The sequence below is a fragment of the Gekko japonicus genome, unplaced genomic scaffold (assembly GCF_001447785.1).
Source record: "Gekko japonicus isolate JY-2015 unplaced genomic scaffold, Gekko_japonicus_V1.1 scaffold455, whole genome shotgun sequence".
Classification (NCBI taxonomy): domain Eukaryota; kingdom Metazoa; phylum Chordata; class Lepidosauria; order Squamata; family Gekkonidae; genus Gekko; species Gekko japonicus.
Genome location: NW_015166436.1, coordinates 918,696 through 937,459, shown reverse-complemented (window position 1 = coordinate 937,459; position 18,764 = coordinate 918,696). Strand labels below are relative to the sequence as shown.

Here is an 18,764-nt window from a genome sequence, read left to right as displayed (position 1 = left end):
CCGTACACAGCAAGAAGCAATTAGTTATCATCATATAATAACCCAGCATGACAAAACCCTGAAAGCCCTCTAAGCTTCTTCCAGGAAATATGGCCAGAGTTGGGCATCCCTGATCTGAAACACCCAAAGGAAAATGCTAACCCTAGGACAAACAAACTCATGTTTCCTCACCAGGGCCAGCCCCAGCTTATTTTACACCCTAGGCGAGGATCCCTTCTGGCGCCCCCCCCATGTGCCCCCCAATTTTCAAAAATAAATGCATTTTAGGAAGAATGAAAAACACAAATAATCAAGAAACTCCCAGAGTATGGGGCCGGGTGCAGCTTGGCGCCCCTAAGGGCCAGCCCGCTCTAGGCGATCGCCTAGTTCACCTAGTGAATGAGCCGGCCCTGTTCCTCACACTTCTTGCATTCTAAATCTTTAATCACCGTCTCCCCCTCCCTCCCCCAAAGGTGGCAAGTAGTGGGTTTTTATGGATAGCTTTCAATTAATTAGAAACTTCTCTCTTCTTTCTGTGGTTCAGAAGTGGAATATTGCTGCGCAGACAGCATGCAAAGCAAGCGCACAGCCTGTATCAATAATAAGATTCTCATAACTCTTGGCCTCCTATTCCTGACCTTCCTGGCTTGTGGGAACTCTTCCAAAGAGCAGTGTGCCCATGCTGTTTCAATGAATGACAACCAGCTACTGAAATGGGAGGACACAGTGTGCGAATGGGACTAGCGCACTTCTGAAATGTTCCGAGTCTCCTAGCCAACATGTCATCTCTCTCAATATCTGGGAAGCTACCATCCAACTCTTCATCACTGCTTTCGTGCCATTCGTTCAAACTGCTGGATGTTTGCTTCTGGGAATTGGCACAATCATCTGAGATGGATGAAGTATATGCATCCTTACTGGGCCATGTGATTTCGCTAGCAGTAAAAGATGGAAGGAGGAGAGAAAGCAGGAAAGGTAGTGAGAACCACATGGACTGTCATTGACTCATCTTTCCTTTCAGACTTAATCCCGGAGCTTCTTAATAGTAGAACAAACATGGAATTCTTGCTATAGTAATGGATTGGACCCTGTGTTTGGATTCACAAAAAATGGAAGCACCTTTACATGACAGAAACAAAGAGTAATCTGCATACTTCAAAAGATTCCAGAGAAAGGAACAGTAACTTGTTGTCTTCCAGCAAAGACAAGCTCTATATTGCAGTGCCAGAAGTTCACTGAATGCTATGCTACCATTTCAGGAAGAGGAGCAGAACATTTAAAAAAATTACACCAAATGCCAGAGGCAGTAATTGTAACCAATGAGGCTTTAAAGAAGCCTTAGTAAACACTGATCAGAAAAATTGACATTTTCAGCGGATTTGGCCACACCCCAACCACTGACTAAGTCCCATTAATGATAGTCTACTGCATTGTCTATCATGGATGATAAATCCAATTGTTTGCTCTTCCATTCACCTGTTTAGCAAAGAGTACATCAATAGGAAATGCCGGATGGGATCTACCACCATCCCATTTATTTAAATTAGTGCAAAAATAGTTTGGGTAACAGGGAATCTTCAAGGGAAAGTAGATTGAGTATACATGCACATGGATGATAGCAATTTCTGTGTAAACTGTCCTTGCATTCCACCTTTGTAAATCAGGACAAGGATCATTTTCAAAGAAAATTCTCGGGGGGGGGGGGGAATCAGGTGTACATACGGAGTATGTGACACCCTCCTTTACATTCTAGATATTGTATGCAGTGCCTTCCATTGAGATATAGCTACCCCTACACACAAACTAGATACCTGGCATCAACGCGTGGTCCATGTATTTCATCATCACCAATGGACTCAACATGGCTCCCAGAGCATGAAGTTTTGTTATATGAGGCTTTATCCATCTGAATAAATGTTTACTAGTGATAGTCGCCAGACTAGCAATGGAAAGTTTCTCCCACTTCTGATGGTCAATTTCTGTCACTGGCCCAAAATGCACAAACCTCTGCCTGGGGCGGGTGGCTTTCTTGTACGTTCTCGCTTTGCGGCTTGCAAAATCATCACATCCGGCAGCTCTCGCTGCCATCTCAGAGGACAGAAAACTATCTTGAGTGTCCATCAGTTCGTCATCACTATTAACCATGGTAGAAACAAAAAGGGCAGATCAAAAGTAGCGATTCAATTACTCAACAAACAAAAGGCAGATCTGAAAAAACAACAGCCCTTACTTATGACACCAAGAAACTGTTTTTATACTCAAGAAAGTAAACCAAATCAAAAACTTCTACGAAACTGCAACTACTGATTCAACCCCATGTTCAGAGAATGACACAAACAAGCCGAACAATGGTGGCATAGGGCCAAGTGATGGCATAATGTCTCTTGCAAATCTGGGCAGTTAAGATTTAGAAATGGCTCCGGCGGCAGTTTTTTATGTGCTGACAATCTCTTGCTAGATTGTGCCTCCAGTGTCTGAGCTGAACAAGATAGAGGGCTATCGTCTAGCCTTGTAAAATTCAGGTACGTTCCCATGAAGTGCTGGGGGAGAACAAGGCCTATTGAAACAGCTGCTTCCTGCCCAGAAGTGCCAAATGAAGGAAAGCCCAAAATGGAAAACTTGAATCTGAAGAAGAGGAAAAAGTGTTTCATTTCAAGCTTCAAATCACATGCGTGGTGATAAGGGAGATTCCCAGTTCCTGAACAGATGTGATCAAAAGCACCACATGCACAAAAAAGCCGATGACGTTATTCTTAGCTTGATGAAAAATAAAAACCACCACACTTCCCTTGGTAACTTATAGAAGGAGCCACATCTCACAACCAATGCTCCCTCTAAGCCAGTGGTGGTGAACCTATGGCACAGGTGCCAGAGGTGGCACTCAGAGCCCTCTCTGTGGGCACATGTGCCATCGCCCCAGCCAGGCCCAGACCATCATTAAAGTGTTGAATTCTCTGCCAAATAATTTTAAGCAAATGAAAACATTTGGGATTGCTTTCCTTACTTTGTTTGGATCATCTTAAGTTAATGTATGAGTTGTTTTTTCTAAAGTAAAACCTCAGTATTCAGGTTAAATTGCCGTGTTGGCACTTTGCGATAATCAAGTGGGTTTTGGGTCGCAGTTTGGGCACTCGATCTCTAAAGGTTCTCCATCACTGCTCTAAGCTGTGGAGTCTTGTGAGCAAAAAAATTCTACTTTGTGAGCTCCCGGCATTAAAGCTGTGAGTGAGCGATTTGGCTACTGCATAAATTAGTTTGCTCTGGAGCCATCCTTCCCGAGCTAAGACAAAAATCTGTGAGCCGGAGGCTAAAGAACTGTGAGCTAGCTCACCCTAACTCAGCTTAGAGGGAACACTGCTCACAGAGAAAGAGAATGCGCATCCCTAGATGACTAATATTTAGACAACAGCACTCTTTTAAGAAGTCTAGAGGATTAATAGTGGATGTTACTCCATAACCAACAGTCTGCTGTATGTAGCGTTGAGGCACAAAAAAATGAAGGAAATTGCTGCAGAGTTCACAAGTAATAAAGAGACAAAAATCAACTTGTTACAAATGACGTTGAGTGATGTTAGTATTCTATATTTTCATGTTTTCAGAACACAGGACGTCAAAAACTGAAGAAGACTTGTTGTCCGTGTTTGAAACTTGTTAGCCCACGTGCTGTTAAAACTGTTGTTGGATAAGATTGACATCACTGTTAAATATAATAAGACAACCAGAGAACTGAATTTTGGTTGAGAAAGAGTTGTCTCGAAACGAACAACCACTCGAGATGTTCGTACGTTCTTCTTCAGTTTTTGACGTCCTGTGTTCTGAAAACATGAAAATATAGAATACTAACATCACTCAACGTCATTTGTAACAAGTTGATTTTTGTCTCTTTATTACTTGTGAACTCTGCAGCAATTTCCTTCATTTTTTTGTACATCTTTAAATTGCTGGTCCCCCTTGTAATTTTTGTAGCGTCGAGGCCCCTGGACTGAACACTGCCCAGGTTTAACATCGGTATTTGGAAAGTGAAAAGACAGCTCTCAAGGCTACTACTGTAAACACAAAAAGACTTTAGGAACAGTGTGAAAAGGCTCTCTCCTCCTGTTACGAAAACATTATTACCTGTTCTTCCCTGCAACTTTCAGCCGGTCCCATGTCTCTTTGTCCGTTTGTGTCATGGAACCTTTTGTAAGCATTGATAAGTCTAGTTGAGAGGGGTTAGCCTGAGTTCTCTGTTCAGACGGCTTCTCTCCTTGACCACTGTCATCTTTCGCTGGGTCCTTTGCCCCAGTCTCATCAACCCAAGACTGCACAGACGGTATCTCTCCATAGAATGCCATTGGCTTTGATGTAGCCTTGTTCCCGCTAATTTAATGAACAGTCCAGAATCAGCAAGAGAAGAACAAGTTGGGAGAAGCAGAAAATGCACAGTGCCATGCCAATAATAAAGTCCAACACAGAGAATACAAATGGAACGGTGACTGTTAGGGAGTGAAAGAGACCATGGTGGGGGTGGGCGTGGGGGCAGGGTATAGAAGCAAGAATCTACTATTCAGTAGAACCCAGTAGAATCTAGAGTGAGATATAGACCCCCTTTTGCATGATTATTGCCAACTAGTGCTCACACCACAATTAATTTTGGGAAATCCTTGAACAAAGCAACTTCAGTCTACCCTTTTTTCTGGAAGCGGTGGGGAATGAAAACTGTGAATGCTCTCCCATTGTCCGTAATTTCTTTGGGCGTTCCACACAAATGGGAGAAGAGTAGCATGGCTTGGCATGGTGGACCCTTTTCCTGGTTTGGGGGCGCTGGCAAACGCCCGGCCTCGCCCTCCTCTACAACCAGCCCCCGTTCTCTACAGACAACCGACACATTATTAGCCCACACAAGTAAAACCATTGATATGTTTCTGCAACAATGTTTAATTTATTAACGACCTCTCATTTTGACAATTATGATGTCCACTTCCTCAAACTATAATGAATTCAAGTTCTGTTTTTTTTAATTGCTACCAAATATGTAACCATTGCAAAACTCCACATTTCCCAAGTCTGTTATGTTCTTCAGATATAATTCCAAGACATTACTTATACGTTAGACTGAAGACTTTAAATACTGACGCTCGTTATTGCCGTCACTAAGACAGCCCTACTCGATTGGATCATATGCAGATGAAACCACCAGATATTTCAAAAGACTTTTTGAGCTCTCTGGGAGAGAGAATCATAATTACAGATGTAATTAATATTGCCAGAACAGAGGAAAATGCATTCAACCATGTCTCACTGAATAAACACACCAAATGTATTCTTTTTATGCTTATTCTTATTATAACTTAATCTAAAATGGTTTCTTGGTTTATCTGAGAATGATGTGGCCTCACTATGGTCTGGTTTGCGACTCTTAAATTCAAAGTCTTAAGGAGAAATGAATCCCTTACAATTCACCAAAAATTTTTCAATGTGGACATGTTCTGACAGTGAGATACACCTGCAAATTCACCGGCAAACATGCAGGAAAGAAAATGCAGTGAATTTTACTCGACCAGTTAAAACTTTCAGGATGAATGAAAGACAGAAAAAGCACACCTTGTGCGTTCCTGTTTCATCTTCCGCTTCTTTCCTTCTTCCAGTTTACCTTGCTCTTTCTTTGTATAGGGTCCCAGTAGATACTGGCTAAAAGGCAATGTACGTTTGGGTTGATTTAGTTTTGCTCTCCGAATAGCAAAGTCATCCTTCTCTAGATCAGGAATTCTCTCCTCTCGTTCATCTTCGGAGCCAGATTCCTTTCGTTGATAGCTCAACATAAAGGGGTTCTCTTTGCGGAGGATAATGTCTGGAGTTGGGTCACCTGTTTCATATACGCGGTTTTGACTGATACATAGCAAAATTAAATAGAAAACCCAGATGTGGTACAGAGAAAGACAACGCACCTCTCCAGAAGTCGGAAAAAAAGCAAACAAGATGTGCTCATACATGTTATTTGTTTAACAGAAGTCTTCACCATTTCTCACTCCATGCTGTAAAAGCCAGAATTCCACGCACATGCACTTAGTAGCACCGGGTCTTTAATGTTTATTGCAACATGTGTAGAGTACCAGGAAGCACTGATCTGAAAGAGGCACCTTTGCTTCCAAATACTTAAATGGCTTCTGGCCAAGGACTCGTTGCCCTTACAGGACCTACAGGACATGAATATAGATTTCTCTTCCCGTGCTTTTCATGACATTAGGAACATGGCATCATCTTTGGCAAAGTCAGTGTGCCCATCTCTGTCAAAGTTGTTAAGCTATGGTGCCATTGACAACCATTGCAGAACATGGTGAATACAACCATCCAGGGCTTTTTTTGTAGAAAAAGCCCAGCAGGAACTCATTAGCATATCAGGCCACACCCATGACAACACAGCTCATTAGCATATTAGGCCACACCCCTGTGTTGCCAGAAGTGTGGTCATCCAGCCACACCCACCTTTCCCTTCTTATTTTGTTTACCTTGTTTGTTGTCAAAACCCAGGGCTTTTTTTGGAGCAGGAACTCCTTTGCATGTTAAGCCACACCCCTAATGTAGCCAATCCTAATGAGTTCCTGCCACTGGGTGTGGCCTATTATGGTGTGGCCGATTATGCTAATGAGTTCCTGCTGGGTGTGGCCAACTTGGGAGCCAGCCGGAACTCCGTTCCTCTGCGTTCCTGCCCAAAAATAGCCCTGCAACCATCAACAGTAACGTGATGGTGCACCAGACCTGAGAACGGAAAGGGTATCCCTTAAGTTCCGCAGCAGAAGGGAAGCCTAATTTTACCTCCTGTCACAGTGTCATTTGTGGGACTTCTCTTTACAAAAGTCCCTTTTGGAATATGAAAACCCAGTATCCTGAACAAGTGTGAGCCAATTCATCAAAGGCTACTGTCTACTACAGGTGCAGAATGGCAACATTAAGGTTCTTTTATACCACAAAAGGACCTCTGTCCAGAAACAAGTTCAGATAAAGCACATGGCACTGTTGGCCCTCCTTTCACTGCATAAGCAACAGAATCGTTGGGGAACTCTAGGAAAACAGATACAGGACTCTATCTGCTGCAATACTGTGCAATTATTATTGACTTAAGAAGTCTCGCGACATAACCCAAGAACGCAATTTTATTTTCAACTGTCATGCTTTGGCTGTAGCTTTGAAAGGAGACGCACAGATATTTTTTTAAAAACAAAAGTCTGTCGTTTTTTCTCTTCTCTTTGCAGACTGACATAGGGAGCCCAGATGTCACAGCTGTGGTGTTCAAAAAGTGACGAAGGCGCTTCATGTCAAAGGCTAGATGTCTTTGCAACAGTTACGACTGAACTGTGAATTTGGGGATCGCCCCATTTTGAACTCCTCCGTTAGGAAATGGTGTGGGGGCAGTGAAGGAATATCTGCGTGGCAGACCCGGATAGGAATTTGCTGCTCCACTGTTCTCCTGGCTGTTCTCCTGGAAATTGGGAACCCAGTTATCAGGGTAATTGCACAAGGCAGAAACATCTGCTGATGTGCTGAGTTCATCGCGAGAAGCTACCTTGGCACAGGGATTTTCACATTAAAACAATAAAAGGGATGACATGTAGGCACAGTGAAGAATTCACTGATCTCCTGTTCTCCTGGCTGGAGATTGGGAACTGAAATGTTTATACGTACTGAGAGCCTGAGATGGAATCTGTTTACTGCTTAATGACGCAGTCGATTTGGCCTTGGCAGAGGGGGAGAGACAGATAACAGAGAGCTTGCACACACACACACACATTCCTTAGTTCATGTCTCATGACAGGATGCTGTAATGTATGAAAGGGAGGGGGAAAGGAGGATGGATTTATTCATTCATTCAAGATTCATTCATTCAGTCAGTTCCTGCAGACTTGTGTCGTGTCTTCTTTGAACCCCGGCAACTACAAAATGGTGTACAGCTTTGAAATGAACAGGGCAAGAAGCCTGATTTTATGTCAAAAAAGGAGAAGCTTCAAATTCAAGCAGGAGCGCCTGACCACCTTGGAATGTGTGAGCAAGCAGGCTGGGGGTAGGGCGGGATTATGGGGTAAAGGGGGAGTGTCAAGTTGTGTTCCTTCTCTTAGCGCTTCCAGGCTGCGTTCAGACTGGCAGTTTGCAGCGCTAGGGAGTTGCGTCAAAGAAGACCCGGAACAGACCCGGAACGACTTGGTCACGGTATTCCTGTTCAGATTGCAGCAAATGAAGCGGGAGGATACCATGAAGGAAGCGCAAGGGAGTGTTTGCACTGTTGGCCCGCCCCTGGTGGGCTGTTAGCGGCTGTCTCTGTGCTCCGCTGCATTGCGCCTATGCGCATGGGTGCCTGCCACAGAAACAGCCAGAACCTATTATCAACGACTGCGGGTTGTTCCCGCCTTACAGCGCTTGCATTCACACGTCAGGGAACCAGAATCAACCCGCTCTCCACACAGTTTGCTACCACTTCCACCAGGTATTTTTAAAACTTGGGAGGGAAGCGGTACAAGACAGCTTGAGTATGGCTGGGGGACGCCTGAAAGATGTGCCTGTGTGAACCCGCCCCTTTAATCCGCTAGTGAAACGCTCCTGAAACGTTTGGCTGTTGGGCCAAACTGCCAGTCTGAACGCGACCCCAGTGTAGGCAAATTGCTTATTTATACATAAGACACCTTAATAGCTAGATGATAGTACAATGCTTCCTCAAAAGCAGTGACAAACAATGATTGTTCCAATAGAGAGAATGGTGTAGTACTGGTTGGGCTAGAATCTGGGAGGCTCAAGTTCGAATTCCTGTTTTACTATCACTCTCGCCAGGGGTCTTTTTGTAGAAAAAGCCCAGCAGGAACTCATCAGCATAATAGGACACACCCAACAGCAGAAACTCATTAGCATATTAGGCCACGCCCCTGCCAGCACAGCTTATTAGCACATTAGGCCGCACCCCCATGTTACCAGAAGTGTGGTCATCCAGCCACACCCACCTTTTGCTTTTTATTCTGTTTACCTTGTTTGTTGTCAAAACCCAGGGCCTTTTTTTGTAGCATGTTTGCATGTTAGGCCACACACCCCTAATGTAGCCAATCCTAATGAGTTCCTGCTGGGTGTGGCCAACTAGGGAGGCAGCAGGACCTCTGTTCCTGTGCGTTCCTGCCCCAAAGTAGCCCTGACTCTCCCTCAGATGATGTTACCTCACAGGGTGTTTGTTGTCAGGAGAAAAATGGAGGGGGGGGCATGTAGTAAGCTGCTTTGGGACCCCGCTGGGAGAAAAGCAGAGTATAAATATCTAAATATCAGTGTCACGTGAGTTTTCCACAAAGGGTTTTGCCCCCTCACCACAGACTCTTTGCGCTTTAGAGGGCAAGCTATAGTCTGAAGTTGCTCCAGGCAACTTTCACACAGGAGGAGGAGGAGATTGGAGGAGGAGATTGGAGTTATACCCAGCCCTTTACTACCCCCGAAGGAGCCTCAGAGCCGTTTACAATCCCCTTCCCCCCCCTCCCCACAACAGACACCCTATGAGGCAGGTGAGGCTGAGAGAGCTCTGAGAGAACTGCTCTTGGGAGACCAGCTCTGAGAGACCTTGTAACTGACACAAGGTCACACCAGCAGCTGCATGTGGAGGAGTGGGGAATCAAACCTGGTTCTCCCAGATTAGAGTCCGTGCTCTTAACCATTACACCAAACTGGCTCTCCTCCACGGTTTGAACAACAGCAAGTAGGACTGAGGCACACAGGGATGGCACACATGTGCCCCATTCCAGTACTGCGCGCTGCTCACACCATCCCTCGCCAACTGGATAACCATCTTGCCAGCCCCCCCACCGCCCTGCCGCACAGCCCCCCCCCTCCACCAACAGCTGCGCCTCAGCACAAGAGAGATGGCACACAGGACCTGGAAGGAGTCTGCCACTAGGACAGCACGGCTTTGCTCTTGGAGACTCGACTCTTTGGCTGGCGTCCCCTGCCTCTCGCTTCCATCTGCAAAATCTGCACCTGGCATACCGAAAGGAAAATATTTCCGAGGATGACAAAGTAATGCTTTAACGGCTGCAGATGCTGAACAACGTTATTTGACCCAGAGGCAGCACTAGGAGTCCTTGCAAAGAAAACACAAGGAGTTCTGCCGATAAGGAGACTTCAGAACTGCCCCACCTTGGCTGAACAACTGACTTGCCCCCATGTGTTTGGAGCCCGGAAGGGGAAACCTGAAGCTGCAAGATTGGAGCCGGGCCTGATGGCCTGAAGCCATGACCTTCCTCCAGCCAACGTGTGCTAAAGACATTGTGCCAAACGCAACCCTCTTGGTCCAGGGATTTACTGAGGACCTTACATGCAAATCCTGAATTCTGAACTCATTAACAGGGCATCCATTACATAAGGCTGGCCCATTTTTATTTCGTATTTTGGTGGAAGTCCAAGTACTTTGTTGCTTTGCTTAGCACAAGTATAGGAGGCAACGTCTGGTTACACGAGAAGGTTTTGTTCCACAAGTTCTAGAAAAGCAACTGGAGAGGGGCTTCAGGTATTTATGTGTTTGAGCTTACTTAGGAGCCTTTGATTCATATTTTGGTGGAAGTCCAAGTACTTTGTTGCTTTGCTTAGCACAAGTATAGGAGACAACGTCTGGTTACGCGAGAAGGTTTTGTTCCACAAGTTCTAGAAAAGCAACAGGAGAGGGGCTTCAGGTCTTATAAACGAGAAGTGCCAGAAGAAGGATCAGCCGCTCACACACCTCTGTCAATGCCTATCTGGGACAGACTTGTGTATTTTCCCTGTAGTGAGCTGTGTGAATTCCAGATGCCTGGGCAGCCGATGCAAATTCCAAATCTGCATGCTCTTACAATAAGCAAAACCACTGTTTTTTCAAAGCTTCACGACTGAACCAATCAGCAAAGGACAGGTGAGCACGTGCTCTCTTCCATTCATACTTCCTCCAGCACTCGCTGACTCTTAACAACCCAAGTAATCAAAGAAACAGTTCTGACAGCCTACCAGCAGATGACTTCAGATCACTTCAAAAAGGATGTGGACAGAATGAAGCGGGTGCAGAGGAGAGCGATGAGGGTGGTCGGGGCTCGGGGGGGGGGGCTGGAGACCAAGCCCTATGAGGAAAAGGGACTTGGGAATGTTCAGTCTGGAGAAGAGGTTGTTGAGGGGGGACATGATTGCTCTCTTGAAGTATTTCAAGGGCTGTCACTTAGAGGAGGGCAGGGAGCTGTTCCTGTGGGCAGCAGAGGAGAGGACTCGCAATAATGGGTTTAAGTTAAGGGCGGGAAGGTACCGGCTGGATCTTAGGAAAACCTTTTTTTACAGTCAGAGTTGTGCCACAGTGGAATCAGCTCCGCCTAGGGAGGTGGTGAGCTCCCCCTCACAGGCAGTCTTCAAGCAGTGGCTGGACAAACACTTGCCAGGGATGCTCTAGGCTGATTATTATGGCCTGTATGGCCCCTTCCAACTCTGTGATTCTATGATTCTATGTCCTGAGCAAAAATTACCCCCTGCTTTGCACAAGCAATCTGCTTGAGCAAGCACCATGCAGCTGGGCAAGACCAGAGCTCCACTTCTAGAGAAATACGAACAGAAAGTGGCACAAATCGACTGTTCTGACATTGCACTGGCCACATGAGGAGGCTGCTCGCATGGCTGCTTTTTAAATCCTTTTGTCTGCTATCAACGTTATTGTTGGAACTGACTCTAAACCAAGGATGATTTTACTTTAGGGTTCAAGGGGTTTTGTGGGGGTGGGGCCATGTTCAATTAAACCACTCGAATGATGTGGTTCCCTTTGACCTACTGTTCATTCAGCTGCTTCTCAGTAAAAAGAAGGACTCAACCTATCATTAGATACCATGCAAAGATCAGGCCGAGCGCCGAAGAATAGATTCTTTTGAACTATGGTGCTGGAGAAGACTCTTGAGAGTCCCTTGGACTGCAAGAAGATCAAATCAGTCAATCCTAAAAGAAATCAACCCTGACTGTTCCCTGGAAGGCCAGATAATGAAACTGAAGCTCAAATACTTTGGGCACCAAATGAGAAGAGAGCACTCACTGGAGAAGACCCTGATGCTGGGAAAGATTGAAGGTCAAAGAAGACGGGGACGGCAAAGGATGAGATGGTTAGACAGTGTCATAGATGCAACGAACATGAAGTTGAGCAAACTTCAGAGGATGGCGGAAGACCGGAAGGCCTGGCGTGATCTGGTCCATGGGGTCGCGAAGAGTCGGACTCGACTGTGCGACTGAACAACAAAAAAGATCACACTACTTCATCAGAGTTTTAATACAAAAGCTTCTATGGGGATTCTACCATATACTATGATTTTTTAAGGAAGCTTTTTCATTGTCTTTAGAACCACACTCGACTGCAAATGACCTATCAACATGCATGGTGTGGGTACACAATCAAGCTTGAGTTTTTAAGCCATGAAAAATAGTAGAAACCCTAGGGCAGAAAGAAATACCATCTTGCCCAATCCTGATCCAATTCTTAAAAACATTATATTCAGCCAAAGAAAACTTTCAATCTGAGCATTCTGGTTTATTTAAAGAGGTCTACTCTGGTGCCGCAAGACAGGGTGAGCTCCTGTCTCTAGTTCCAGCTCCTGCCAACCTAGCAGTTCGAAAGCAAGAAATTGCAAGTAGATAAATAGGTACCACTTCAGTGGGAAGGTAACAGCGTTCCGTGCGCCTTGGTGTTTAGTCATGCCGGCCACATGACCACGGAAACGTCTTCGGACAGCGCTGGCTCTTCGGCTTTGTAACGGAGATGAGCACCGCAACCCTAGAGTCGGATTCGACTGGCTTTCGAGCAAGGGAACCTTTACCTTTACCTTTACTCTGGTGTTAAACGCATTATATTTCGGGGTAGGTACAAAACTCAATCCTAAATTCAAAACTATATTCTCCTCATGAGTCAATATTCTATTGGATAAATTTTCCACTAAGGTTTCTTCCTGCCTGTTTTGTTGTATGCATAATATTCTCTGGGTTTCATTTTTGTACTTCTTTCTAAAAAAGGTCTACGTGAGGGACCCTCATCCCCTGAGGTGGTTATAGAATCTTCTGCTTCCGTTGTTTCCATATCTGAGGTTGACTGTCTCAAGTCTGCCCATGAAACTCTTTTGTTAGTAATAATCCCACCCAGGGTACACCACTTATATACACGGTTGTGAGAGTGATCTCTCTTGTCTCTAATTTTTTGATTTTGGTGTCTCTGGTTTTCTCTTCATACGCTTTTAAGTCTACTTATAGATGTTTAAACTTTTCTTCATAAGTCTCAAAGGAAATGTTACTTTGAAGCTTTTCTTCTGCTTCTTTTATCTCATTCTGCATTTGTAAACTTCTCTAGTAGTTTCATCAATAATCAAAAGCATAAGCCAGAAGCTCTTTCCAAGCAATCCTGTATTGTACACTTGGAGAGTGTCTCTTGGTATGTGCGATGATCACCACTTTGTGTGAGACAGGCAATGCATGTATTTTGCAGCTACTCTGCACACTACCCAAAATACAGATTTTTATGGTTGCACATAGTGCAGTTGAAAAATACGGGTGTTGCCAGTTTCACACAAAATGGTGATTACCTGTACCATGAAGCGCGTAGCACACTCTGCCAGTATGCGGGAGGAGTGTCAGAAACTTAAACCTGAAAAGGGTTTGGATCTTCCATGCACCAACACACACGAACCCTCCAACAGATTAACCCTTATAATCTATATCATAGTGTTTAACAGAAGGAAAACTGATGCACAGAAATGTGCTCTGATTTGCCAACAGTAATGCCATCATGTGCTTCCTATTTCTGCACTCCTTGCGTTAAATTTTACATCCTTTAAGGCAACTGCTTATCCCCCCCCCCCAATCTACTTAATATAAACCGAAACAACAGTTCAGCCATGGAAGGTTTAGAAGCTCTACACCAACACAGAAATTAATGCAAGGCTCTCACCCCAGCCGAGAATTATTACAGTGTAATTACCAGTCACAACAAATGTGCTGAACACCACAGAATTTTGCAATGCACAGCTGCCAAACTCCAGTTAGTTTCTTCTAATGTAAGAAGTTATGAGACAGCAAACCAATGCACATCTTTATTAGGCTGATTTTGTGTGTGCGTGCGCGCACATGTGTGTTACAGGATATGAGTCATACGACATAAAGGCAAACTGAGAAAAACCACACGGGAGGGAAAAAATGCTTAAAATGAGACGCATGCGCATAGGAAGTCCCACAGCATGGGGCTGACCTGCTGCCGTAGCGTTCTGCCGCTGGCATGACCTTAATACCAGCCTGTTCAAGCCGTCTTAACTTCCTGAGCTCTTGGGGATCTTTCTCAGCATTTCTGGGCCCTGCAGTTCTGTTTGCAGAATGGGCAGGAGACGAAGGTGAAGAGTCTCTGGCGCTTAAGCTTGCGTCTGCCTGAACGGGAGCATTTTCCTGGCCCAAGTGCTCCTCTTCGGATTTTGCCGGCGCTTCACTTTGCTCTTCCTCGATCGTTTCAGGGTGGCTCTTGCTATCAAGTTACACAGGGCAGATTACTATACAGTCCCCCTTCTCCTTCCTCACCTATTGCTACTTGCCGCAAAGCAAACTGAGACAAATTTCTCCAGCAGCAAATCAGAAAGAGGGACAACACCCCTCCGGTCCAGATCCGAGAACAGCACAACGTTAGAAAGGAAAAGATGCCACTGCTTCAACACACAGGTATGCACCGAAGAGATGCAGCCATGATTCTTTCACAGATAAACATATCACACAGGGTTGGGGGTTTTTTTTAAAAAAAGAGAATGTGATGACATGACAAAGAGAACTGAGCACATGACTCAGTCCTGGTTTAGACACTCTGAAGCAATCCGCCTAGAAGACGCAGCCGCACAGAGGGAGCAACGCCTGACCCAGCATGACCCGGTCGACCGACGCCAATTCTCAGCAGTGTCTCGAATCAGCACAGCGGGCAAGAAGAGGGGCTGCTGCGCCCATGCAAATCACTGCCAGGACGCAGGCACATTCCCAGGTCATCTGTTGCTTCTCCCGCTGCTGTTGCTCCTCTCCTTGTTATCATTATTTATACAGCATCATCGAGCTACATGGCAGTTCAGACACCGGTCCCGCCATCATTTTGAGCTCAAGCGAAGTAGGACACCAAAGCGATGAAGGGAAAGGAGCTAAGGGGAACCGGTGGGGGGGGGGACGGGACGGGACGGGATGAAAACACCAGAGAAGGCAGCCGTGTCCGCCCGAAGCGGCAAAATGAAACAGGAGCCTTGAGGCACCTTGAAGACTAACAAAATTTATTCCAGCGTATGTTTTTTCCCCCAGAGTCAGAGCTCACTTTATCGGATCCACTGAGGTGTACTTCCAGTACGCCGACTGTACTTACAAAAGACAGGACAGGAGTGGTGGTGGGGGAGATGTTACAGAGATAAGCCAGTTTAAAAGAAGATCCAATAAAAATGGCCATCGGCTCATTCACAATAAGATAGGATTCCAGGGGCAACCCAAAGACCAACAAAATCCATTCCCGCACACGCTCTTTGTATATTAGAAGAACTCACCTCATCAGATGCATCTGATGAAGTGAGCGCTGATCCATAAAAGCTCATGTTGATCAACTGCAGTGACAAAGAGCAAGAGTCCAGTCGCACCTTGAAAACCAACAAAATATGAGGCAGGGTATGAGCTTTCGTGAGTCACTGCTCACTTCAGATCTGAAGAAGTGAGCAGTGAGCCCTATTTTGTTAGTCTTTAAGGTGCGACTGGACTCTTGCTCTTTTTCTACAAAAAAAGCCCAGCAGGAACTCAGTAGCATAATAGGCCACACCCAACAGCAGGAACTCATTAGCATATCAGGCCACACCCTGACAGCACAGCTCATTCACATATTAGGCCACACCCCCATGTTACCAGTGGTCATCCAGCCACACCTACCTTTTCCTTCTTATTCTCTTTATCTTGTTTGTTGTCAAAACCCAGGGCTTTTTGCATGTGAGGCCACACATCCCTAACTGTAGCCAATCCGAATGAGTTTCTGCTGCTGGGTGTGGCCTATTATGCTAATGAGTTCCTGCTGGGCATGGCCAACTCGGGAGCCAGCCGGAACTCCGTTCCTGTGCGTTCCTGCCCAAAAATAGCCCTGGTACTGCTACAGACAGACTAACAATGCTACCCATCTTGCAGTAGCAAAGGTTGAGGTTTCACCAAATGGTGGATTTGGGGGTGGAGGGAACTGAATGTAAAGAAGGTAAGGTAGTAGTATCGACAAGGACCATCTGGCAGAGGCTATAAAGCAGTGGCACTTACTCTGCAGCTCACAGAGAGCCTCACTCTCTATTGACATCATCCAAAAAAGCTACATCTACTTCCATCCCGGGCATGAAACCTGCACCTTGGAGACACTTGCAAATTACCAGTTTCTCTGGCAGTAGCTGTTCCAAGGTGGGGAACCCCCTGTCAACTAAGCCCCACTGGGCAAGGGCCTTGTCTACTTTCTCAAAACATGAGGCAGGTTCCACGTTTGCGGAACAGTGCTCAGAAGAGACACAGGTCATGCGCTGAAGAGCCACTGACTATCCTTGTTATAAAGCATCTGAGCCAGAGCTCTGGATTCAAGCAGTGTGCATCACCATAACATAAAGTTAACTAATGTCTATCTAAATGAGCGGTTCCAGGCACCAGAGAACATATGACAAGGCTCATTCCCAGCGCAGAGTTACACCCGTGGTGGGCTGAGAGACTGGAGCATAAAAACGAACAACATACAACTCATTACTAATGTCTCCACGCACCGAGAATGGCACAGTCACCCATGCAACATTCTTCCTGAGGCCAAAGTTGTCTCATTATTTTCCAATTAGCCAAGCAAGGGGAGAAATAGCATCTACCGGCTCGCTCTAGATGATAGATGCACTTGGTTTGGATTAGACAGTAGTCCCATGTAACACGATCTGGTCAGGGAGACCCGGGCCAAAGCCTTACCTGAAAGGTCTCTCTCCTCCTAGAGGAGAAGTAGCTGTGCTCCAGCTCTTCCTATACTCCTCGCGTTCAGCTTTCTTTTTCCTAAGAGGAGCCGGTATATAGGCAGTCTGGTTACTCTTGTTGGGGAGGTATTGGTTAAAAGGCACAACTGATTTGGGTTCACCATAGGAAGTCCGCCTGGCAGACATATCGTCTTTTTTCATGTCTGGAATCTTCCGATGTGGCAAGTCAGATTCAGAGTCACTTCCTCTCCCTGTTTTGTTTTTTCAAAAAAAGAAAAGAAGAACGGGAAAGTTTAAATATTTAATCAAAGTGTGCCGGAATAAGAACCTCAGCTATTGTCAGGTCCCCCCAGCAACAACGAAGTACACGCTTGTAGAAAGGTTTTACTTTTATTGAAGCTAAAGGTGCATTGACAGGAACACTGTTAGGAATGACTTGGAACCAAAGAGCATGTCAGGATATAGTACATTCAAATCAGCAGGACCCAAATCCCTGTTACAATCACCTTTTTTTTCCCTTTTCAAAAATATTAGTGGTCCATGTCAGAATTGACAGGAACAGAGTTTCTACCAGCCAGCCCATTCCTTTTGCTGCTGCTGCTGCTGTTACTGCTACTACTACTAGTACTACTACTACTACTACTGGGATGGGAGGATTAGTTAGGGCCTAAGACACATTGGTTGTGAAGGCGAACATACGGGCAGCCTCTAAGAGGAGGAAAGGGTGACAGAGAACTGGCCACCCCCACCCCCGCTTCTTCCCTCTCAAGGCAGATGTCCTACAAGGACAGGGCTATTTTGGGGCAGGAATGCACAGGAACGGAGTTCTGGCTGGCTCCCAAATTGGCCACGCCCAGCAGGAACTCATTAGCATAATGAGTTAGGATTAGGATTGGCTACATTAGGGGTGTGTGGCCTAACATGCAAAGGAGTTCCTGCTACAAAAAAAGGCCCTGGGTTTTGACAACAAACAAGCTAAACAGAATAACAAGCAAAAGGTGGGTGTGGCTGGATGAGCACACTTCTGGTAACATGGGGCTACGGCCTAATGTGCTAATGAGCTGTGATGTCGGGGATGTGGCCCAATATGCTAATGAGTTCCTGCTGTTGGGTGTGGCCTATTATGCTAATGAGTTCCTGCTGGGGTTTTTCTACAAAAAGAGCCCTGTAAGGATATCACAACAGGGTCTGAAATTTTATCATGGAAGAGAGATTTCCCCAAAAACATAAATTCAAAAAAGAAGATATGCATCTAGAAGACCGCAGATGAATGTCACAGCAATTACTTGAGGTGTGTGTGTTTTGTTTGGGGGGGGGGGCTGGGGGGCTAAATGATCACTGTATACCATTTTACCCTGGTTTTAAATTCACTCAGCATTTCCACTGCTCTGTTATGCATTGCTTCCTGTTGACAGGAGAGGTGTAGTCCAAGAAGCAGAAATAACTTGACTGTGACTACAAAAAGAAAAATCTGCACTTTGAGGTTTAAAAACAAGAACTCTATGCTTTTTTTTTTTACTGCAAGTGAATGCCAAATGCTAAGGTGGAGGCTCTTGAGTGCCCATGGAGCTGTGCAAAAACTTTCCTTACTCCCTCCTGCTGCTACAATCTGTTGTTTCCCCACAAACTCCTGCCCAAGTGTAGGGGGGGGTCAGTGGACCCCCAGGAAAAGCATTGCCCACCAATCAGCCACCTTCTTCCACAGGAAACGCAGTCTGTCACCGGAAAGCCTAGTTAGAATTAATTCATTCTGCAGTGCACTGGATAGTGTGCTAGAATTGGACTGGGGGGGAAATCCAGCGTTAAATCCCCACACTACTACTTGCA

The 18,764-nt window shown here is 45.5% G+C and overlaps 1 protein-coding gene across 1 annotated transcript in view; it reads right to left on the bottom strand.

Moving 5' to 3' along the window:
- LIMCH1 (LIM and calponin homology domains 1) overlaps nucleotides 1-18,764 on the bottom strand; it is a 298,071-nt gene that overhangs the window by 75,959 nt on the left and 203,348 nt on the right. Inside the window, 7 exon segments of the mRNA XM_015411892.1 lie at nucleotides 618-914; nucleotides 1,791-1,857; nucleotides 1,902-2,113; nucleotides 4,096-4,338; nucleotides 5,563-5,847; nucleotides 14,207-14,473; nucleotides 16,936-17,188. Of these exon segments, the coding sequence (XP_015267378.1) occupies nucleotides 618-914; nucleotides 1,791-1,857; nucleotides 1,902-2,113; nucleotides 4,096-4,338; nucleotides 5,563-5,847; nucleotides 14,207-14,473; nucleotides 16,936-17,188 (1,624 nt within the window).